Here is a 23,808-nt window from a genome sequence, read left to right as displayed (position 1 = left end):
AACGTTACTACTCTATTGACTGTTAGTACTCTTGATCTCTCGTTCTCTGTCTCTAGATCTCTCGTTCTCTGTCTCTGCGTTGTGTATTTATCTTCAAAATATTCTTATACTTCTGTAAATGAGACGTGCAAAAAGTCATAAAAACAAGTTCACTTGTGGGTGAAACTCACTTTAATCCATTTTGAATTCAGGCTGGAACACAACAAAATGTTGAATAAGGCAAGAGGTATGACTACTTTCTGAAGCCACTGTAGCTTTACTTTAAAGCATTGCTGAGCAATTTGAGTTAAAATAATCAGTTGATAAAAGCAACAGGGTTGAGAAGTTTTATTTGTCACTCTAATGTCTATAACATCTTAAAAAACAAACAGAGCAGAAGCGCTTCAGGTATTACAAAACAACCACAGGTGCTTTTTGAGGGGAATAGGAATTGAAAAATGTATGGGAAAATTACAATATCAAATAAGTGATAAGTGGCATAAACAATCAAAGTCAAGGAACCTGGTGGGTATGAACTTTAGGAAGCCTTTCATTAATGGAATACAACATTAAAATACACTAATGCGCATCGGCTTAGGCCTTCATCAGGGTGTCTGATACAAAGTGAGTCAAGGCTATACAACTGCATCTCCTCCATTTTGTATCAGACACAGTAAGCCGATACAATTTTAATAATGGTGTAGCCCATTAATTAAAGTATTTTTTAACTTTCAAACCACACGAGTGACTGGACTTGGATTTAACAGTCCAAGGGAAGACTTCTGCAGTCATTTTACATTACCCTACATTAATTACATGGTACAATATTGATGCATTATCAATGACCTGATCCATAGCAAATAAATATCATATACCACTGAGAATTTGAAAAACTCATAAATAACACAATGTCCTTCATTCAATTATGTTTGATATGCACATGGTTAAATAAATACAAACCAATATCATGAGCATTATGTTCACCTGTGCCGTATTCAGTTGGGTACAATGCAGCAACAATTTTGCAACACAAAACAATTCTGAATTGTTAAACAACTTCAGGTACTACCTTCCTGTTTCAAAATGTTTTATCCCATTTCGTGCCAATATAACACACACACACTTGGTTAAGTACAGTATGTCCCAATTCTAAACATCTGATCATGTACCTGTCAAAATGCCACTCTGTCAAAGAGCACTATTGCAGAAAAGTAACCCCAAAAGATGTGTACGTTCAATTTCAGAGTATATGTCATACAGTCAGTATATAAATGTATATGTCCCAGGAAAAAGTTTGGAAACACCTACTCATTCCAGGGTTTCTTCATTGTTACTATTTTCTACACTGTAGAATAATAGTGAAGACATCACAACTATGAAATAACACATATGGAATCATGTAGTAACCAAAACAGTGTTCAAACAAATCGAAATATATTTGAGATTCTTCAAAGTAACCACCCTTTGCCTTGATGACAGCTTTGCACACTCTTGGAATTCCCTCAACCAGCTTCATGAGGTAGTCACCTGGAATGCATTTCAATTAACAGGTGTGCATTAAAAGTTAATTTGTGGAATTTCTTTCCTTCTTAATGTGTTTGAGCCAATCGGTTGTGTTGTGACCAGGTAGGGATGGTATACAGAACATAGCCCTATTTGCCAAAATACCAAGTCCATATTATGGCAAGAAGAGCTAAAATAAGCAAAGAGAAATGACAGTCCATCATTACTTTAAAGACATGAAGGTTAGTCAATATGGAACATTAAGAACTCTGAAAGTTTCTTCCAGTGCAGTCGCAAAAACCATCAAACGCTATGATGGAACTGGCTCTCATGAGGACCGCACCAGGAAAGACCCAGAGTTACCTGCTGCTTAGGATAAGTTCATTAGAGTTACCAGCCTCAGAAATTTTAGCCCAAATAAATGCTTCACAGAGTTCAAGTAACAGACAAATCTCAACATCAACTGTTCAGAGCAGACTGCGTGAATCAGGCCTTCATGGTCGAATTGCTGCAAAGAAACAACTAGTAAAAGGACACCAATAAGAAGAAGAGACTTGTTTGGGCCAAGAAACACAAGCAATTGACATTAGACCGGTGTAAATCTGTTCCTTTGGTCTGATGAGTCCAAATTTGTGATTTTTGGTTCCAACCGCCGTGTGTTTGTGAGAGGCAGAGTAGGTGAACGTATGATATGTATGGAGGAGGAGGTGTGATGGTGTGGGGGTGCTTTACTGGTGACACGATCTGTGATTTACTTAGAATTCAAGGCACACTTAACCAGCATGGCTACCACAGCATTCTGCAGTGATACGCCATCCCATCTGGTTTGCGCATAGTGGGACGATCATTTGTTTTTTAACAGAACAATGACCCAACACACCTTCAGGCTGTGTAAGGGCTATTTGACCAAGAAGGAGAGTGATGGAGTGTTGCATCAGAGGACCTGGCCTCCACAATCACCCGACCTCAACCCAATTGAGATGGTTTGGGATGTTTTTCTTGTTTTTTAAAAAACATTTATTTAACTAGGTAAGTTAGTTAAGAACACATTCTTATTTACAATGACGGCCTAGGAACAGTAGGCAGAATGACTTAGTTTTACCTTGTCAGCTCGGGGATTCGATTGTGCAACTTTCGATTACTAGCCCAATGCTCCAACCACTAAATACAAATACACCATGACAGCGCAACACACAAGGGGTGGAACAGTGGCAAAGGTACCCACAGGACCAACAGAATAATATTAGTCTGAGGAGAGATGAAATACTATTAATACCTGCCGCCCCGAGTGAAGGAAAAGCAGCCAACAAGTGCTCACCATATGTGGGAAATCCTATAAAAGACTGTTGGAAAAGCATTCCAGGTGAAGCTGGTTGAGAGAATGCCAAGAGTGTGCAAAGCTGTCATCAAGGCAAAGAGTGGCTACTTTGAAGAATCTCAAATATATTTTGATATGTTTATTACTTTTCTGGTTACTGCATGATTCCATGTGTTATTTCAGTTTTGATGTCTTCACTATTATTCCACAACGTAGAAAATAGTACAAATAAAAAGCCTTTAATGAGTAGGTGTCTCCAAACTTTTGACTGGTACTGTATATATGAAATTATGATTAGGAGGAAGTTGTAACCATGGCTTCCGTGTTTTAAAAGCATTTGAAAATGAGGTGGATACATAGCCAGTCATTTCAGGTATTGAACTACATTCCTATGGGGAAATGATTTACTTATATTCTGTTTTATTTGGACAAACTTCAAATTGACCCAGCGTTAAGTATGATGTTTCACTGCCGTAACATCAGAAAAACACAATACCGAAATAAAATGTTATTGAGAGCTAATCATACTGTATAGGTTCTTTTTGTGATCAGTCTTTTGTTAGTCTATAGCTACCACTGCTGCACATAATACTGTAATTGTAAACATAATGATTTAAAACATGAAATAAAAAAAGTTCCTGATTATTTTCAGCAAACACTAGCAAAAAGTACAAGGTTACTTTTTTGCTATTTACAAATGTTTAGAAGTAGAAAAGCCTGACATTTAGACATCATTGCAATAGACTCATTGCTTTGAGGTGAAAGTTATTCAAGTATTGCAGTAAAATTGGTAAGAGCAATTATGTATTTACTATTAAACTGAACAAAATTGGTAAAAATACAAATTAAGACAAAATAAATGCTGCAAGTCATGTATACTAAGCTGTATTTTTGAATTCAGACAATACGTTCCAGGCCTCCCGAGTGGCAGTGGGCTAAGGCACTGCATCACAGTGCTAGCTGTGCCACTGGAGATTCTAGATTAGAGTCCAGGCTCTGTCGCAGCCAGCCCAACTGGAAGACCCATGGAGCTGCGCACAATTGGCCCAGCGTTATCCGGATTAGGGAAGGGTTTGGCCGGCAGGGATGGCCTTGTCCCATCGCGCACAAGCGACTCCTGTGGCGGGCCAGGCGCAGTGCACGCTGACCCGGTCGCCAGGTGTATGGCGTTTCCTCCGACACATTGGTGCGGCTGGCTTCCGGGTTTAGTGGGCATTGTGTCAAGAAGCAGTAAGGCTTGGTTGGGTTGTGTTTCGGAAGACGCGCGGCTCTCGACCCTCGCCCATACGGGAGTTGCAGCGATGAGACAAGACGGTAACTACCAATTAGATACCATGAAATTGGGGAAAAGGTTTTTTTTTAAATGTGAAAGATAATACGTTGCAACCTCAGTGTGCTCCTGTCTATTTCTCTCTAGTCTCTATTATTATAAAGGACATTGAAACACCAGTGCATTACCAAATGCAAAGTAGAAATCATCTACAATCATATAGTTCATCCTGTAATAGGAAGCCTATTGGCAAGGTGGGTCGAGACTTAACCATTCAGGCCAACAGAAAAATCATTTACAAACATATTACATCCTATTCTTATCGGACTAATAAAATAATGAACAATACATCTTGATTCTTGCAATATATACATCCAACAACGCTATTTTTAACCATAATTAAACCTTTGTATATAATTTTAAGACAGATGAAATTAAACAAAATAAGAGCCCAGTAACACAGGAGGGATTGTCATAAACACACATTCAAAGTACAATCTGAAATCTTTGTCCGCTGTGGCCGGACGTTAATAAAATGCAAACAAATAATCCATGCTCAAAAGCACACACACACACACACACACATACACACACAGTTCAATTTGAAACTCTCAAAAACCCATCCCCACACTCCTATTAGCCAGGTCAATACCTCTGCCAGAAATGAAACTGCAAATTGTAACAAAACCTTGCTGACCTCTGACCTCACACCCGGCAGAAGCCAGTTTAGGAAGCCATCCTGATTACGCCAAATAAAGACATTTATTTAGAATGGTCCGTCATAATGTCGAGATTCAAAAAGAACGTTGCTCTGATATGAAAGCGAAGCCTCGGAGGTCTGCGGTTGAGGTGGACGATGAACGTCTCTCACTTGGAGGAGGAGGCCATGTGTCCGTGCACACGGAAGCGGTACACGCATGTGTACTCCAGGTGACCCCAGTTACTCAGAACGCGCAGCTCCACAAAATAATAGATGGCCCTGGTAGGATTCTGACATAGAGAACAGGAAGGGTTATAACAAGCAACACAACTGATGACTGTATAGATACTGCATTAGGGTCAACAGTAGCTACTAGCTAGGTATTTAGAACGAAGTTCTATGGTCCTGGTCCAGTTCTATTCCAGGCTTATTTCAGCTATAGTCTGTTGCATAAACATCGAGCCCGATTAATGTCTCACGCCCCCCAAAAATAACCTAGTAATCCTAACCGGAGGTCGTGTTCACTAGGCACCAAATGGAAGAAAAACTGAAAGAGGGACTACCTGAACTTGTCCAATAAGAAACACACATTTTCTGTAGCAAAATGTTTTGCTTCATTTTTGAAACGGTGTGTACTAATGAATACAACCGAGGCAAAGTTTAAATGATGGGACTCACAGGCAGTTGGAAGGTCTGGATTGCCCCTCCGTGCTGGTCATAAGTGAAGGTTCCCAGCCAGGTGCCGTCTTCTGTCTCAGTGGACATACCCTGCACAGAGAGAGCAATGAGACCGATTTTTAAAGACAGAAATGAGTCATCAGTGTTAAAGATATTCACCATACTGCTCTAAACATCTCTGTAGGAAATCTTCAACAGTAGATTATGTAGATGTGGCTCTGGGAAAAAGTTGTGCACTGAATAGAGTGTCAGGGAAGGGCTAGAGGTCACAGATGACTCACGTAGACAGAGAAGGCCTTGGGCGCGCTGTCGATGCGTCCGGTGGGCGCGTTGGAGACCGGCAGGTGCTCCAGTGTGACGTGGGTGATGTGGGCAGGATGAGATAGGGCGATGACCAGGGTGCCCTGCGCTCCATAGAACGCCCAGCACTTCCCAGCTTGCACCGCCTGACCCTGGATAACAGTGCGGGGGTTCTCAGAGGGGTACCAGAGGGGTACACCCAGGAAGGACACGCATGCCGAGCGGGTACGGTACGTCTCGGAACACCGTGTGCTCACAACACTGGCACCTTGGGACTCCAAGGCAAAGTCTGGCATCCTGTCAGCCAATAGGGGACTGCAGTTCTTCACAACCTCTTTCACCATCCGTGGCTCATTCTGGGGCACATTTTCATGCAGCCATTTGGCCATGGCCTCTTCGAGCTCAGGGGTCAGGTGTGTGTTGGCTGTGGGAGCTGGAGGAGGCTGGTTCTGAACAGAGTAGACCTGCTTCCCCAGCTACACAACAGAGAGACCACATCCATTAGGTTAGGAAGGCTCATCAATTATTGTTCCAAACAGCACCCCATTCCCTATATAGTGCACTACCATAGGGCTCTGGTCAAAAGTAATTGTAAGTCGCTCTGGAGGAGAGTGTCTGCTAAATGACTAAAATGGGAAATGTAGTGCACTATGTAGGGAATTGGGTGCCATTTTGGACTCTACCATTCACATTTGAGTTATTTAGCACCATCTCTTATGCAGAACCACTTAAGAAAGTGCAAAAGTTCAGTGCTACAAATTTGACTTGAGTTTGCGTGTTTTGTGTACATTACCGTGGCACTCTGGTCCTCCAGGGCAGCGACTCGCTGCTTGACGTGTGTGTGTTGGTCCTTCAGCTCGCCCACCTGACTGATGAAGCCGGCTGTCTGCTCGCTCAAACGATGCTGCCAATCCAGTGGATTCACACTACAATAGAAAAAAATAGAACATAATTGTCCAGTGAGAAACAGAGATATTTATTTATCTTCAACCCCCTGAGACAGCAAACTCACAAAACATTTTTAAAGGCTAAGTCAAGATCATCTTCAAATCAAACCAAATTTCAAATGTATTTATATAGCCCTTCGTACATCAGCTGATATCTCAAAGTGCTATACAGAAACCCAGCCTAAAACCCCAAACAGCAAGCAATGCAGGTGTTGAAGCACGTTGGCTAGGAAAAACTCCCTCGAAAGGCCAAAACCTAGGAAGAAACCTAGAGAGGAAATCTTAAATCCAAGGTTTTTTTTGCAAACAAGGTTTGGACATTAGATTGGTTAACAGAAAAAGTATGGGAGTATGTTTTCACTCCTTTCAAATCTTCCCAAGTGCCTAGGGAGCATGGGACAGGAGCTAGGGATAAGGGCAGGAGGTAGATGCTAGGAGGTAGGGGCTAGGGGCAGAAGCTAGGGGGCAGGTTCTAGATTGGGCTGGACACACACTCACCTGTCCACTCTCACTCTCACGTCCCTCATGTCTGTTCTGACGTCTGCCAAGTCTGTCTGCAGTCTCTCTACCATCTGTTGGGATAGACGAGCACTACATCTCAACCATATACGTAAATATACAACAATTCTATAAAACATATATACAGTACCAGTCAATAATTTGGGCACGCCTACTCAGTCCAGGGTTTTTCTTTATTTTTACTATTTTCTACATTGTAGAATAATAGTGAAGACATCATAACTATGAAACAACATATGGAATCATATAGAAACTAAAAAAAGTTAAAGAAACCAAAATATATTTTACATTTAGATTCTTCAAAGTAGACACCCTTTGCCTTTGCCTGGACTCTTGGCATTCTCTCAACCAGCTTCCCCTGGAATACTTTTCCAACAGTTTTGAAGGAGTTGCCACATATTCCGCGCTCCCGAGTGGCGCAGCGATCTAAGGCACTGCATCTCAGTGCAAGAGGCGTCACTATAGTCCCTGGTTTGAATCCAGGCTGAATCACATCCAGACGTGATTGGGAGTCCTATTAGGGCGGCGCACAATTAACTCAGTGTCGTCCGGGGTAGGCCGTCATTGTAAATAAGAATTTGCTCTTAACTGACTAGCCTAGTTAAATAAAGGTTAAAAAAAAAGAATAATTGGCTGCTTTTCCTTCACTCTGTGGTCCAACTCATCCCAAACAATCTCAATTGGGTTGAGGGCGGGTGATTGTGGAGGCCAAGTCATCTGATGCAGCACTCCATCACTCTCCTTCTTGGTCAAATAGCCCTTACACAGCCTGGATGTGTGTTGGGTCATTGTCCTGTTGAAAAATAAATGATAGTCCCACTAAGCGCAAACCAGATGGGATGGCGTATCGCTGCAGAATGCTGTGGTAGCCATGCTGGTTATGTGTGCTTTGAATTCTAAATAAATCACAGACAGTGTCACCCCCACACCATCACACCTCCTCCTAGAAGGCCAGCATCCTGGGGTAGCTGCTTCACTGTTGATGTTGAGACGGGTGTTATGCGGGTACTATTTAATGAAGCTGCCAGTTGAGGACTTGTGAGGCATCTGCTTCTCAAACTAGACACTAATGTACTCGTCCTCTTGCTCAGTTGTGCATCGGGGCCTCCCACTCCCCTTTCTATTCTGGTTAGAGCTAGTTTGCACCGTTCTGTGAAGGGAGTAGTACACAGGCGTTGTGCGAGATCTTCAGGTTCTTGGCAATTTCACAAATGGAATAGCCTTAATTTCTCAGAACAAGAATAGACTGACGAATTTCAGAAGTTAGTTCTTTGTTTCTGGCCATTTTGAGCCTGTAATCGAACCCACAAATGCTGATGCTCCAGATACCCAACTAGTCTACAGAAGGCCAGTTTTATTGATTCTTTAAAATCAGTACTACAGTTTTCAACTGTGCTAACATAATTGCAAAATTATCTAATGATCAATTAGCATTTTAAAATGCTAAACTTAGATTAGCTATACAATAATATTTTGAAGATAAACACACAACGCAGAGGATGAGGACGAGCGTACTAAACTAAATGGAGTACTATGGTCAATAGGGAATTGTCAATGTAAATAGGAGTTGGTTTTCAGTTCAACAGCTGTTTAGAATCTGTGGAATGTCAGTCCTGAAATCAGAGCTACGTTCTGTACATTGAGTCTGGAGCAGGATACTTGTTATATGGCCATTGGCCCAGTTGTACTGCAAGGACTTCTGATTGGTTGACCCCAAGCTAGGTTGGGGGGTTATAAATGACATCCTGTTATTTGTTCTGTGGAGAAAAGTTGAGGACAACAGGGGGAATGAACATCTACCTCCCAGCATAGCATCTATGATTTGTCCTTTTCAAATAAATACATTTTGCTTTGGGGTTTGTGTTATTGAAGAATAACAACTGCTAACAGCTAACACATCGTGCCATTGGAACACAGAAGTGATGGTTGCCGATAATGGGCCTATGTAGATATTCCATTAAAAATCAGCCGTTTCCAGCTACAATAGTCATTTACAACATTAAAAATGTCTACACTATATTTCTGTTCAATTTGATGTTATTTTAATGGACTATTTTTTTTGCTTTTCTTTCAAAAACAAGGACATTTCTAAGTGACCCCAAACTTTTCAACAGTTGTGTGTGTGTGTGTGTGTATATATTACATAAAAAAGAAAACACTATTTCCCAAATACTGCACTATTATAGAGCCCTATAAGAGGACTCCCTATCACACTACTACAGACATCTATAACTGAAACCCTGTTCTCCATACTAGACCTGACCTCACCTCGGTTACAAATTTCTGCTGGTGTTCCTTCTTCTTAAGAATTTCAATTTCTCTCTGCGGGAGAACACGGACACAAGTGAGTTAACCAAATGAATACACCCAAATGCAGTATAGTTTGTGCATTCTCTCTGTCTCTCTTACCAGGATGGTGTTCATCTTGGCTTCCAGAGCAGAATGCAATACCGAAGCTCCATCCTGCAGAAAGAGTTTCAACAAACAAGCTTTTAACTGTACAATCCAGGAGTACACATGCAGAGCGTCAATGTAGCATCCTACCAAATCAAGAGAAAGAGAGATTATTGCCGGGTATGTGGTCCCATCAGATCCTACCATAGCCTTGACAGGTGGCGTAGTGAAGACAGGTGGCGGAGTTGGGGTGATGACAGGTCGGTTCAGGGTCATAGTGATAGCATTCAGGGCTGAAGTCAGGGTGGCCCATACCAAGGGGGCAAGGAGCCAGCAGCCTAGTAGAAAGGGGTAGAATAGACTTGAATACACTAAGGAGCACATTATCATACAGGACAGGCTACACAGACAACATTTTGAACATATATGCTCGTCAACAATGGGTGTGTGTTGTACTTCTGCTATTTAAATTGCCAGTAAGTACTATGGTTAGGCATGTCATCTGTGGACAATGTACTGCTGGCACCAATAAAGTAACAGTGATGTTGGTTCTTTTCATGGAAGTTCTATAGAACTATAGACTGTCTGATTCTGTAGTGTGAGGTCACTCACCGAAGGTCAATAGGATGAGGAGGATGGCAATTAGAATGGCCTTCCCCACATCGGCCGGGATAAACGGAGGGGCTACAGGAGGAGAAAGAGATAAAGCTAATGCTAACAAACAAGCTACAATCATAGAGACCAGCTAATGCTACGCTAGCACACACACAGTACTCACTCCAATTGGCTCTAGCACTTGTCCTGTTAGTGCCAGATCTCTGGCTGGCGCTAGCCCTTTGTTCGCCTAAGGAGGAGTCTCCAGAGTATCCTCTGTAACGTCTTGCCTCTGAAGAGGAGTAACCAGAGCTGTCCATGGCGCTGGTCTGGCTCTGGGCCTGGTTCAGGCCGGTCTGGCAGGACGAGAAGCCCCTGGGGCTGGGAGCCTGGTTCAGGCCGGTCTGGCAGGACGAGAAGCCCATGGGGCTGGGAGCCAGGTTCAGGCTGGGGGCTGGGGCAAGAGGTTCCTGGAAGGTCTTCCTTCTCTGAACCAAGCTTGAGACCCCTGAAGGGCAGGGGGTGTGGGGACAAAGAGAGAGAGTCAGATGGTTCGTTTTGAATAGCCATAATAGCTAACTATAACCATAGACAAAGAGGCAGCTGCAATACAAAGCTATACTGTACAGTGTATACAGTATAGGCCTAGACAATGAAAGTAACTGAGTGAGTAGGACTGAGTGTCAATAGAACTGTGGATGCAGGAAGTGGTGTGAACCGTACCAATGTAGTCCTCAGCATTGATGGGTGGCTCCACTGTACTACCCTTGCTGCTAGCGGTGCTAGCCACGCTGTTGGCCCGGCTGGAGGTACGAGAGGCCGCCACTTTACGACCACCTGTCTTCCTCTTAGTAAAAACCCTGAGAGAGAGAAAGGGCTTTGTTCAAGCAACTGTCAGGCCTACTGTATTAGGCTATACGGTACAACATGAAACACAAACACACCTCACGGGGCTCTCCCTGTAGGAAACTGAGGAGGACTCATCATCGTCTGATGACTGGTGGTAGTATCCCCCTAAAACCAGCCTCATACTGCGCCGCGACATGTCTGACAGAGAGAGAGAGACAGAGACAATACTTCATACAGGATACTGTGGTATACGAACTGCTTTAACCGGAGGAATCCCACACCCACAGCAAATCAATAATAACACTTTGTAACAGTCATTAGGCTTTTATATGTTGTTAAAAATAGATGAGATGTACAGTTACAGTAAAAAGGGAATTGAGGTTCCCAAGAGGTAGCCTAGGTAGCATAGCGCTAGCCCAGAGCTGGTGGTAGCAGTAGCCCAGAGCTGGTGGTAGCAGTAGCCCAGAGCTGGTGGTAGCAGTAGCCCAGAGCTGGTGGTAGGAGAGAGGCTCTCTGACAGATGCTCTCCTGTATAATCTCTAATCCAGTTAATCTACAGCACCTCACACTGCTCTCTCATGCACCCCCAGTCATATGAAAAGGCTAGAGCTATCAAACCCAGATATGCAAGGTGATTTGGGTAAAGCCTGACACAGCCAGATCTGGTTAGGGATAAAACTAACCTTAGAATTTTTTTGGTGCGTACTTTGTAATTTACATATTACTCAGTGCAATGCTAACTGTGGCTGTGAAGGAATGAACTTCAACTTCCAAACAGAGCTAGCACGGATTAGCATTAGCTAACTGGCAGAAGGAGAGGTCAGTACGGGTGCATCAAAGCTGGGACTGAAAAACAGCTTCTATCTCAAGGCCATCAGACTGTAAAATATCCATCACTAGCCGGCTACCACCCGGTTACTCAACCCTGCACCTTAGAGGCTGCTGCCATATATACATAGACATGGAATCACTGGCCACTTTAACAGAACACAAGTTACTTTAATACATGTTTACATACTGCTTTACTCATCTCATATGTACAGTACCAGTCAAAAGTTTGGAGTCACCTTCTGTATACCACCGATACCTTGTCACAACACAACTGATTGGATCAAATGCATTAAGAAGGAAAGAAGTTCCACAGATGTAATTTTAACAAGGCACACCTGTTCATTGAAATGCATTACACCTCATGAAGCTGGTTGAGAGAATGCCACAAATGTGCAAAGCTGTCCAGGCAAATGGTGGCTACTTTGAAGAATCCAAATAAAATATATTTAGATTTTATAACACTTTTTTGGTTACTATTCCATATGTGTTATTTCACAGTTGATGTCTTCACTATTATTCTACAATGTGCCCAAACATTTCAATTAACAGGTGTGCCTTGTTAAAAGTGAATTTGTGGAATTTTTTCCTTCTTAATGTGTTTGAGCCAATCAGTTGTGTTGTGACATGGTAGGTATGGTATACAGAAGATAGCCCTATTTGGTAAAATATCTTGATATAGACTTCAACAGCTCAAATAAGCAACAAAAAAAAACTACCTTAAGACAAAGGTCAGTCAATTCGGAAAATGTCAGTTACCTCTGCTGCAGAGGATAAGTTCATTAGAGTTAACTACACTTCAGATTGCAGCCCAAATACATGCTTCAGAGTTCAAGTAACAGACATCTCAACATCAGCTGTTCAGAGGAGATTGCATGAATCATTCCTTCACGGTCAAATTGCTGCAAAGAAACCACTCCTAAAGGACAACGATAAGAAGATACTTGCTTGGGCCAAGAAACACGAGCAATGGACATTAAACCAGAGGAAATCTGTCCTTTGTTCTGCTGAGTCCCAATTTGAGATTTTTGATTCAAACCGCCATGTCTTTGTGAGACGCACAGTAGGTGAACGGATGATCTCAGCATGTGTGGTTCCCACCGTGAAGCATGGAGGAGGTGTAATGGAGTGGGGGTGCTTTGCTGTGTCAGTAATGGGAACTCCTTCAAGACTGTTGGAAAAGCCTTCCAGGTGAAGCTGGTTGAGAGAATGCCAAGAGTGTGCAAAACTGTCATCAAGGCAAAGGGTGGCTACTTTGAAGAATCTCAAATATATTTAGATTTGTTTAACAATTGTTTGGCTACTACATGATTCCATGTGTTATTTCATAGTTTTGATGTCTTCAGGTTAAAATGGCGCTGGAGAAGATGGCAGACGTTTACGTGCCCCCAGCCAATTGTGTTTTTTTGTTTTTTCTCATTTGCGTTGTCACTTATCTTGTACATAATGTTGCCGCTCTTATGACCGAAAACTTCTGGACATCAGGACTGCGATTACTCACCACGGACTAGCAGAATCATCTTTTTCCTTTCACCACTAACGAGCCCGACGCAAAGGACACACTGCTTCCTCAGGAACAGGCCCCGATACCCATGATCTGTGTGAAGAGGAGGCGGAAAAAGAGGGGCCGAAGGTCCAGCTGCCTTCTGAGAATTCGCAGGCGATCCAATAAACCTCCACTTCCTCCACTCTGCTTGCAAATGTGCAATCGACAAGTTACGCGGAAGATTAAACTACCAACGGGACATTAAAAACTGTAACATCTTATGCTTCAGAGTCGTGGCTGAACGACATACAGCTGGCTGGTTATGCGTTGTACTGGCAGGATAGAACAGCCGCGTCTGGTAAGACAAGGGGCGGCGGACTATGTATTTTTGTAAAAAAAAAAAAAAAACAGCTGGTGCACGATATCTAAGGAAGTCTATTGCTCGCCTGACGTTTATCTCATGATAAACTGTAGACCACACTACCTACCTCCATCTGTATTTTTCATAGCTGTTTACATACCACCATAGTCAGAGGCTGGAACTAAGATAGCATTAATGAGCTGTATTCAGTCATAAGCAAACAAGAAAACGCTCAACCAGAAGCGGCGCTCCTAGTAGCCAGGGACTTTAATGCAGAGAAAGTTAAATCTGTTTTACCAAATTTCTATCAGCACGTTAAATGTGCAATCAGAGGAAAAATAACTCTGGACCACCTATACTCCACACACAGACGCATACAAAGCCTTCATTTGGCAAATCTGGCCATAAATTCTATCCACCCGATTCCTGCTTACAAGCAAAAAAAAGCAGGAAGCACCCGTGACTAGATCAATAAAAAAAAGTGGTCAGATGAAGCAGATGCTATGCTACAGGACTGTTTTGCTAGCCCAGACTGGAATATTTTCTGGAATACCTCCGATGGCATTGAGGAGTACACCACATCAGTCATTGGCTTCATCAATAAGTGCATCGATGACGTCGTCCCCACAGTGCATACCCCAAACAGAAGCCAATGTTTACAGGCAGCATCCACACTGAGCTAAAGGCCAGAGCTGCCGCATTCAAGGAGCGGGACTCTAACCCGGAAGCTTATAAGAAATCCCGCTATGCTTGCCGACGAACCATCAAACAGGCAAAGCGTCAATACAGGACTAAGATCGAGTCGAACACCGGCTCTGACGCTCGTCAGATGTGGCAGGGCTTGCAAACCATTACAGACTACAAAGGGAAGCACAGCCGAGAGCTGCCCAGCGACACGAGCTTACCAGACGAGCTAAACTACTTCTATGCTAGCTTCGAGGTGAATAACACTGAAACATGCATGAGAGCACCAGCTGTTACGGAAGACTGTGTGATAAAGCTCTCCGCAGCCGACGTAAGTAAGACCTTTAAACAGGTCAACATTCACAAGGCCACAGGGCCCGATGGATTACCAGGACGTGTACTCCAAGCATGCGCTGACCAACTGGCAAGTGTCTTCACTGACATTTTCAACCTCTCCCTGTCCGAGTCTGTAATACCAACATGTTTTAAGCAGACCACAATAGTCCCTATGCCCAAGAACACTAAGGTAACCTGCCTAAACGACTATTGACCCGTAGCACTCACATCTGTAGCCATGAAGTGCCTTGAAAGGCTGGTCATGGCCCTCATCAACACCATCATCCCAGAAACCCTAGACCCACTCAAATTTGCATACCACCCCAACAGATCCACAGATGATGCAATCTCCATTGCACTCCACACTGCCCTTTCCCACCTGGACCAAAGCGACATCTATGTGAGAATGCTATTCATTGACTACAGCTCAGTGTTCAACACCATAGTGCCCTCAAAGGTCATCAATAAGCTAAGGACCCTGGGATTAAACACCTCCCTATGCAACTGGATCCTGGACTTCCTAATGGGCCGCCCCCAGGTGATAAGGGTAGGTAACAACACATGCGCCACGCTGATCCTCAACACAGGGGCCCCGTCAGGGGTGCGTGCTCAGTCCCCTCCTGTACTCCCTGTTCACTCATGACTGCACGGCCTGGCACGACTCCAACACCATCATTAAATTTGCTGATGACTGACAACAACGAGACAGCCTATAGGGAGGTCAGAGACCTGGCCGTGTGGTACCAGGATAACAACATCTCCATCAACGTGATCAAGACAAAGGAGATGGTCGTGGACTACAGGAAAAAGAGGACCGAGCACGGCCCCATTCTCAACGACGGGGCTGCAGTGGAGCAGGATCAGAGCTTCAAGTTCCTTGGTGTCCACATCACCAACAAACTAACATGGTCCAAGCACACCAAGATAGTTGTGAAGAAGGCACAACAAAACCTATTCCCCCTCAGTAGATTGAAAAGATTTGGCATGGGTCCTCAGATCCTCAAAGGTTCTACAGCGGTAGGTGATGTCAGAGGAAGGCCCTAAAAATTGTCAAAGACTCCAGCCACCCTAGTCATAGACTGTTCTCTCTACTACCGCACGGCAAGAGGTACCGGAGCGCCAAGTCTAGGTCCAAGAGGCTTCTAAAACAGCTTCTACCCCCAAGCCATAAGACTCCTGAACATCTAGTCAAATGGCTACCCAGTCAAATGGCTACTCCCTCCCCCCCACACCATTGCTACTCTCTGTTGTCATCTATACATAGTCACTTTAATAACTCTACCTACATGTACATACTACCTCAAATAACCGGTGTCCCTGCAATTTGACTCTGTATCGGTGACCCCTGTATATAGTCTCGCTATTGTTATTTCACTGCTGCTCTTTAATTACTTGTTACTTTTACCTCTTATTCTTAGCTGTATTTTTGGAAACTGCATTGTTGGTTAGGGGCTCGGAAGTAAGCATCACTGTAAGATGTTGTATTCGACGCATGTGATTTGATTATTTGATTTGATTCACTATTATTCTACAATGTAGAAAATAGTCAAAATCAAATTAAAAAACTGTTGAATGAGTAGGTGTGTCCAAATGTTTGACTTGCACTGTATTTAATTTTCTCCATTCAGCTTCACACAAAACCATCTCACTGCACTAGCTCAGACCTGTTTTGATTGAGTTTGCTGCTCCAATCAGAGAGCAGTGTGTGCGTTTCACTACCAAATCTGTTTTTTGCAAGTGCGGTACGGTCTCTGGCTGCGTGGAGAGCAATCCACAGAGACAAAACCTGGCAAGATAATCAAGTCAGTCTCAAGTCAAAGTTGACTTGGAGCCTCAAGAATCGGGACTCAAGTCTCAAGTTATCAAATTTGTGAGTCATGTGGCTTGAGTACTGCAGAGAAGCCAAAATACAGGGTAAAGGCATGGCATAAGGTGTAAGAGGATGTGGTGTGTGGTGAGACAGGAAGTCAGACATGCGAGTGATATGCAAATTCAGACAACAGAGTTGGGAAAAAGGAAGGTGGCCCACACTATCCGCAGCTTTGACAACACTACAGTAAACAACTAACAACAAGTTTAGGTTGCTAGGGCATGGAAAAGGACAGACACTGCTCTATGGTTACTGACAGACAAAAAGACACTGATGTAGGTCAAGTGATCAAGTGGGATTGAGCCAACACCATGAGATTGGGTAAAAACATCCAGCCAGCCAGGTTAAAGTAGCCTACATTAATAGCATTCTCATTGTTATGCAATGGAGTCTGGAATACATGACGTTCCTCTGGTGTGAAAATAAGCTTTAGCATCACTGAACATATTGTACCATAGGCTAATTCTCTCAAATCCTCTATTCCACTGAAAATGGCGTCTCTTGCCATCTCAGCGCTTTATCCCGCTTCCCAATCCTCTTCTCATTACAATAGCCTTCAGTTCCCTCCTTCACTAAGCTCTCCTCCCCTCTTGCTTTACCTGATCCTGCAATCTAATCAACCCCTCTCATCTACAGTGCATTCGGAAAGTATTTAGACCACAACTTTTTCCACCACATTATGTTACATTACAGCCTTATTCTATAAATTCATTAAACTGATGAAGCAAAAACAAGTTAGAATTTCTCAAATGTATTGTTTGCATAAGTATTATTAACATAAGTATTCAGACCCTTTTCTCAGTACATTGTTGAAGCACATTTGGCAGTGATTACAGCCTCGAGTCTTCTTGGGTACAACGCTGCAAGCTTGGCACACCTGTATTTGGGGAGTTTCTCCCATTCTTCTCAAGCTCTGTCAGGTTGGTTGCTGCACAGCTACTTTCAGGTCTCTCCAGAGATGTTTGATCAGGTTCAAGTCCAGGCTCTGGCTGGGCCACTCAGGGACAATCAGAGACTTGTCCCAAAGCCCCTGCTGCGTTGTTTTGGCCTTGTGCTTAGAGCCGTTGTCCTGTTGAAAGGTGAACCTTTGCCCCAGTCTGAGGTCCTGAACACTCTGGAGCAGGTTTTCATCAAGGATCTCTGTACTTCGCTCCGTTCATCTTTCCCTCGATCCTGACTGGTCTCCAGTCCCTGCCGCTGAAAAACATCCCCACAGCATGATGCTGCCACCGTAGGGATAATGCCAGGTTTCCTCCAGACGTGACACTTGGCATGCAGCCAAAGAGTTCAATCTTGGTTTCATCAAACGAGAGAATCTTGTTTCCCATGGTCTGAGTCCTTTAGGTGCCTTTTGGCAAACTCCAAGCAGGCTGTCATGGGTCTTTTGAGGAATGGCTTATGTTTTGCCACTCTACCATAAAGGCCTGATTGGTGGAGTGCTGCAGAGGTTGTTCTTTTGGAAGGTTCTCCCATCTCTACAGAGGAACTCTGGAGCTCTGTCAGAGTGACCATCGGGTTCTTGGTCACCTCCCTGACCAAGGCCCTTCTCCCCCGATTGCTCAGTTTGGTCGGGTGGCCAGCTCCAGGAAGAGTCTTGGTGGTTCCAAACTTCTTAAATTTAAGAATGATGGAGGCCACTGTGTTCTTGGGGACCTTCAATGCTGCAGACATTTTTTGTACCCTTCCCCAGATCTGTGCCTCGACATCATCCTGTCTCAAAGCTCTACCGACAATTCCTTGGACCTCATGGCCTGGTTTTTGCTCTGACATGCACCGTCACCTGTGGGACCTTATATAGACAGATGTGTGCCTTTCTAAAATCATGTCCAATCAATGGAATTTAGCACAGGTGGACTCCAATCAAACATCAAGGATGATCAATGGAAACAGGATGCACCTGAGCTCTATTTCGAGTCTGATAGCAAAGGGTCTGAATACTTATATAAAGTTATGTTTTATTTGCAAAAATGTCTAAAAACGTTGTCATTATGGGGTATTGTGTGTAGATTGAGTTCTAAAAAAATAAATAAAGCTGTAACGTAACAAAATGTGGAAAAAGTAAAGGGGTCTGAATATTTTATTTTTTCGTAGCTTTCTAGCCTATGGCTAGAACATGGGGACACAAATACAGTCCACACACTACAAGAGAGCATCATTAGACCTGACACACACAGGAGAACAGCCGTATAAAATACACATAAACAAAGACACGTGTGTTTCAGTAACAGCTTGAAGCTGATCCTCATTAGTAAATTGGATGATGTTCCTCCTAGAACATCAGAGAGGAGAGTTAGGGTTTGAACGTTCTGTGTTCCTGTTAAGGGAGGGGCAGGTCATGGAGGCATTGCTGGCAGAGCTAGCATGACTGCTGCCATACACACAGCCAGGCTACATAGAAAAATAGACCACAACACACACACACAGAGAGAGAAAGAGACCGAGAGAGAAAAAACCCGGCTGAGTCATTTTAAAGCAAACAGCACATAATTGCCATCTAAATAATAGGAAATGTGTTGACTGTGCCCCTAGAAGCTTGGAAACTGTTTCTCAAAAGTCTGTGTGTCAAAGAGATACTCGTGCATGTTGTGAACATCAGTACGCGTTATGTTTTATCAACAAGATGCTGACACTTCAGCCGCCGTCTCACGGACACAAACAGCATCATCCCCATATGAGAAAAAAGTCATTAATCTGCCTTGCAAACTGTTAGTTACAGCACGTCACGAGTTCACGACATAGCTACTGTAACTAGCTTGTACCATTAAACATGCATAAACAAACTTGGTGTAAACAAACGGATATATTTTGTCCAGACTTACCCGCTTCTTGGGTCGCCATCATGGGTAAGGCAGAGGCAAAGCTCCCTGTCCCAGGTGGCGAGCTGTCAAATGTAACCTCTCTCAAATGGAACGATAACTTGGCTAATTGCAACCAGCAGCCCTATACATTTCCGAACAACAATTTAGTGGTAGACAGAACGGGGTATAAAGAGCCAACCCCTTTGTTGGCTCTTCGTATCACTTTCACAAAAAAAATCTGCTACAGTATTTGCTAGCACAAGGCAAACGGGACTCAACCAGAACGTTGCTACTGACAGTTAGGTGGAGGAGGAGTCCGAGGGCCAGACAGACAGTTACAAAACACCCTCTTATTTTGAGTTAAGGCTGCCTTTTAGGTGCTCTCGTCTTTTTTACGCGTCACCCTGTGGCAATATCTGGTCAGCAACAATTCTTCCCCCCCTTTCTATTGAATGATTCATTAATAATCGTGGCAACTTTCCTTTGCATCTTGCGAGGTGAAATCAATTAATAAAAGTATGGGAAAATAGGCTAAACATGCACATATGATAAAACCAAGGACATCACATTTAGAAAATATTACCTAAATCTTGTATAATGTTCTCAGTCTACAGTCAGTGAAGAAGATCCCTGACTCGGGTTGTTGTCCCGACACTGTTCATATTACATCGACTAACGTCATAATCAAGTCTCAGAGAACTGATTATGACGTCAAACATTGGTTGACTTTTTTGTTTTAAGTTTGCCTTGCTATCCTTACGTTTTCAAGTTAAATTAATTAATATAAAGTGCAATTTAATACTGAATTGCTTGATGAAATATATATATATATATATAACACGTTAGCACGTTCATTATGGACATTGTCGATCCAACAACCGAGAGTCAGTGGCCTTTCCTTTTCTCAATTACATTTGCTCAACTCCTGCGTCCTCTCTGAGCCTTCCTCTCTGGCCTCGCGTTAAAGGTAGTAGAGGAGAGGGAAAGTGTTTTAAAAAAACACGCTTGTATTAAATGAGAGGGCTTGATTGACATTGCAGTTGACATTGCAGGGAACTGCCAGCAGACTGATCAACAAAAATAAATATTCATAAATTACTACTCCATGTTATTTGTAGATCAGTCAGTCACGCAAACGACGTTTACAAAATAAATGTATAAAGTGATTAAAAACTAATGTAGCTAGTTGTGCAAGACATTTTATAGACAAAGGGATAAGTAGCGTATACTTTTTGTCTGTTCGCATACTTTACTCCTTCAAGAAAACAATGGCAGATGTTTTTTAAAATCATGGGTAACTGCATACATGGAGTGTCTGGAAGTGGGCGTGTCAACAGAAGTGTGCGGATGAACAGAACAGGATGTATGGAAAAGCGAATCAGCTCATTGGGCATATTTGTTGCCACTCAATACCGTTTTGCCTGACTGATTGGGTTGCACAACATGTCGATTGTTGACAACTGTAGCATTTTAGCTAAACCTAACTCCTTTCCTAACCTTAACTTAATTCTCTAAACCTGCCACCTTAATTATCCTAACCTGCTACGTTAGTTCTCTTAACCCTCTATGTAAACGAGTGGCTATGCCCGGTCTAACCAATAATGGAGTGCTGATGACGCACCATCTAACTTTACTACTTACGCCAATCATATGCTTTTGGGAGCGGGCAGAAAAAGGTTGTCGATCCACTTAGGCAAAAAGGACATCGGGGTTTACATTCAATAAGAGAAAAGCTGCAAAATTGAGAGTTTAAAATAAAGGGAAGTGAGGGCCAGAAAAGTAATGTTTGGGAATGATTTGGTGAAGTAGTTAAAGAGGATGATAGGAGCGTGATGATTGTGAGGCGCTATACAAATTAGACAGTCACAAGATGGGGACATCAAATAGGCCAATGGCACATCAAGGGAACTGTAGTCTACTGTTTCCTTTGCGCGCACTGCTAACTAAGCTAGCCGTTTCACATCCGTTACATATATATATATATATTCAGACCCTTTGCTATGAGACTCGAAATTGAGCTCAGGTGCATGGTGGAAACTGAAATCTGGACACTGACTGTAAGTCTATAACCTCTCACATCATCTTAATATCTTTACAACCGGTCAAACGGATGTAATTTGGAAATTTTGCACATTTTCCTCATCAATCTACACACTATACCTCGTAATGACAAAGCAAAAACAGGTTTTAGCCATTTTTGCACATTTATTTAAAATATATATGTAACAGTATAATTTTAAACCATACCCGGGCGCGAACCAGGGACCCTCTGCACACATCAACAACAGTCACCCACGAAGCATCGTTACCCATCGCTCCACAAAAGCCACGGCCCTTGCAGAGCAAGGGGAACTACTTCTTCAAGGTCTCAGAGCAAGTGACGTCACCGATTGAAACGCTATTTAGCGTGCACCGCTAACTAAGCTAGCCGTTTCACATATATATATATATATATATATTCAGACCCTTTGCTATGAGACTCGAAATTGAGCTCAGGTGCATACATCCTGTTTCCATTTATCATCCTTGAGATGTTTCTACAACTTGATTGGAGTCCACCTGTGGTAAACTCAATTGATTGGACATAATTTGGAAAGGCATAAACCTGTCTATATAACGTCCCACAGTTGAAAGTGCATGTCTAAGCAAAAACCAAGACGGGATGATGTTGAGGCACAGATCTGGGGAAGGGTATCAAAAAACGTCTGCAACATTGAAGGTCCTCAAGAACACAGTGGCCTCCACCATTCTTAAATGGAAGAAGTTTGGAACTACCAAGACTCTTAATAGAGCTGGCCGCCTGGTCAAACTGAGCAATCGGGGGAAAAGGTCCTTGGTCAGGGAGGTGACCAAGAACCCAATGGTTACTCTGTCAGAGCTCCAGAGTTCCTCTGTAGAGATGGGAGAACCTTCCAGAAGGACAACCATCTCTGCAGCACTCCACCAATCAGGCCTTTATGGTAGAGTGGCCAGACTGAAGCCACTCATCAGTAAAAGGCACATGACAGCCCGCTTGGAGTTTGCCAAAAGTCACCTAAAGGGCTCAGACCATGAGAAACAAGTTTCTCTGGTCTGAAGAAACCAAAATAGAACTCAAAGGACTGAATGTCAAGCATCACGTCTGAAGGAAACCTGGCACCATCCCTACGGTGAAGCATGGTGGTGGCAGCATCATGCTGTGGGGATGTTTTTTCAGTGGCAGGGACTTGGAGACTAGTCAGGATCGGGGAAAGATGAACAGAGAGAAGTATAGAGAGATCCTTGATGAAAACCTGCTCCAGAGCGCTCAGGACCTCAGACTGAGGCGAAGGCTCACCTTCCAACAAGACAACGACCCTAAGCACACAGCCAAAACAACACAGGAGGGGCTTTGGGACAAGTCTCTGATTGTCCCTTAGTGGCCCAGCCAGAGCCCGGACTTGAACCCGATCAAACATCTCTGGAGAGAGCTGAAAATAGCTGTGCAGCAACGCTCCCCATCCAACCTGACAGAGCTTGAGAAGATCTGCAGAGAGGAATGAGAGAAACTTTTTTTTAAATCTAAAAACCTGTTTTGCTTTGTCATTATGGGGTATTTTGTGTAGATAAATGATGGGGGAAAAAACAATTTAATCCATTTTAGAATAAGGCTGTAACAAAATGTGTAAAAAAATCATTTCAGAATGCACTGTATCTATTTATAAACAAGTTGACTAACAAGTAGCCTACCAAAATGTAGGAAATTATAAGCAGAAACATATATAAATTAGGCACAAAAATCATGCACCCCCTGTCAAAAAAATCATTGTCTCGGACTGTAGCCTGCAGTTCATTTTCTATATTAGCTGGTTAGGGTCGGGTGCGGGCCTCAGATTTTAACTTTTTGACATATGGGTCTTGCGGTTTCCGATGGGTTATTAGCAATTGCAGGCGGTTGCAGGTGTAAAAACTGCTGATCTACACATCACTAGTGTAACGGATGTGAAACGGCTAGCTTAGTTAGCGGTGCATGCTAAATAGCGTTTCAATCGGTGACGTCACTTGCTCTGAGACCTTGAAGTAGTGGTTCCCCAGATACAAAGATGAGTTCTCTATCTATCTCTATTGGTAGGATAGCCTACACTTGCCTTCCACGCTGAAAGGAGGCTGTCGATGAGGGGAGAACCATTTTCCTTTTGCTTACTAACATATTGACACACTCCACCAACACGTATCGGTTTCTGGGTCATGGAGGAAAGAATCCAGAGGAGATAGGACATAGACCCCGCTGCAAGTCTATTGCTTGGTATTAATGAAGGTGGGTGGGGACAGGGGTTCCCCTAAGCTATATGGAATTGTTTAAAGAAGGTCATACCAAGTGTTATGTTCTGTTAATTACTGATGTCCCCTTTAAGAATGGAGCACCCTTGGTCATG

At 43.2% G+C, this 23,808-nt stretch overlaps 1 protein-coding gene across 3 annotated transcripts in view; it reads right to left on the bottom strand.

Annotated features, from left to right (window-relative positions):
- Positions 1–3,011: 3,011 nt before the first annotated feature.
- Positions 3,012–23,808, bottom strand: part of LOC110538561 (SUN domain-containing protein 2) — a 35,542-nt gene continuing 14,745 nt past the window's right edge. The window contains exons 1-13 of one of the 3 annotated variants that reach the window (XM_036945735.1): positions 19,998–20,053; positions 11,147–11,249; positions 10,926–11,062; positions 10,387–10,710; positions 10,221–10,292; positions 9,813–9,946; positions 9,624–9,677; positions 9,483–9,536; positions 7,194–7,267; positions 6,542–6,674; positions 5,730–6,224; positions 5,449–5,538; positions 3,012–5,060 (exon numbers count right to left, since the gene is read on the bottom strand). In XM_036945735.1, coding sequence (XP_036801630.1) covers positions 4,938–5,060; positions 5,449–5,538; positions 5,730–6,224; positions 6,542–6,674; positions 7,194–7,267; positions 9,483–9,536; positions 9,624–9,677; positions 9,813–9,946; positions 10,221–10,292; positions 10,387–10,710; positions 10,926–11,062; positions 11,147–11,247 — 1,791 coding nt within the window. In that variant the 5' untranslated portion in view covers positions 11,248–11,249; positions 19,998–20,053 and the 3' untranslated portion in view covers positions 3,012–4,937. Of the gene's footprint in view, positions 5,061–5,448; positions 5,539–5,729; positions 6,225–6,541; positions 6,675–7,193; positions 7,268–9,482; positions 9,537–9,623; positions 9,678–9,812; positions 9,947–10,220; positions 10,293–10,386; positions 10,711–10,925; positions 11,063–11,146; positions 11,250–19,435; positions 19,775–19,997; positions 20,054–23,808 lie in introns of those variants that run through there. The other 2 variants (XM_021625573.2, XM_036945729.1) reach the window with 2 other exon arrangements.

The sequence above is a fragment of the Oncorhynchus mykiss genome, chromosome 1 (assembly GCF_013265735.2).
Source record: "Oncorhynchus mykiss isolate Arlee chromosome 1, USDA_OmykA_1.1, whole genome shotgun sequence".
Classification (NCBI taxonomy): Eukaryota; Metazoa; Chordata; class Actinopteri; order Salmoniformes; family Salmonidae; genus Oncorhynchus; species Oncorhynchus mykiss.
The sequence above is the reverse complement of the archived record's forward strand: the minus strand, read 5'-3'. Positions and strand labels throughout refer to the sequence as shown.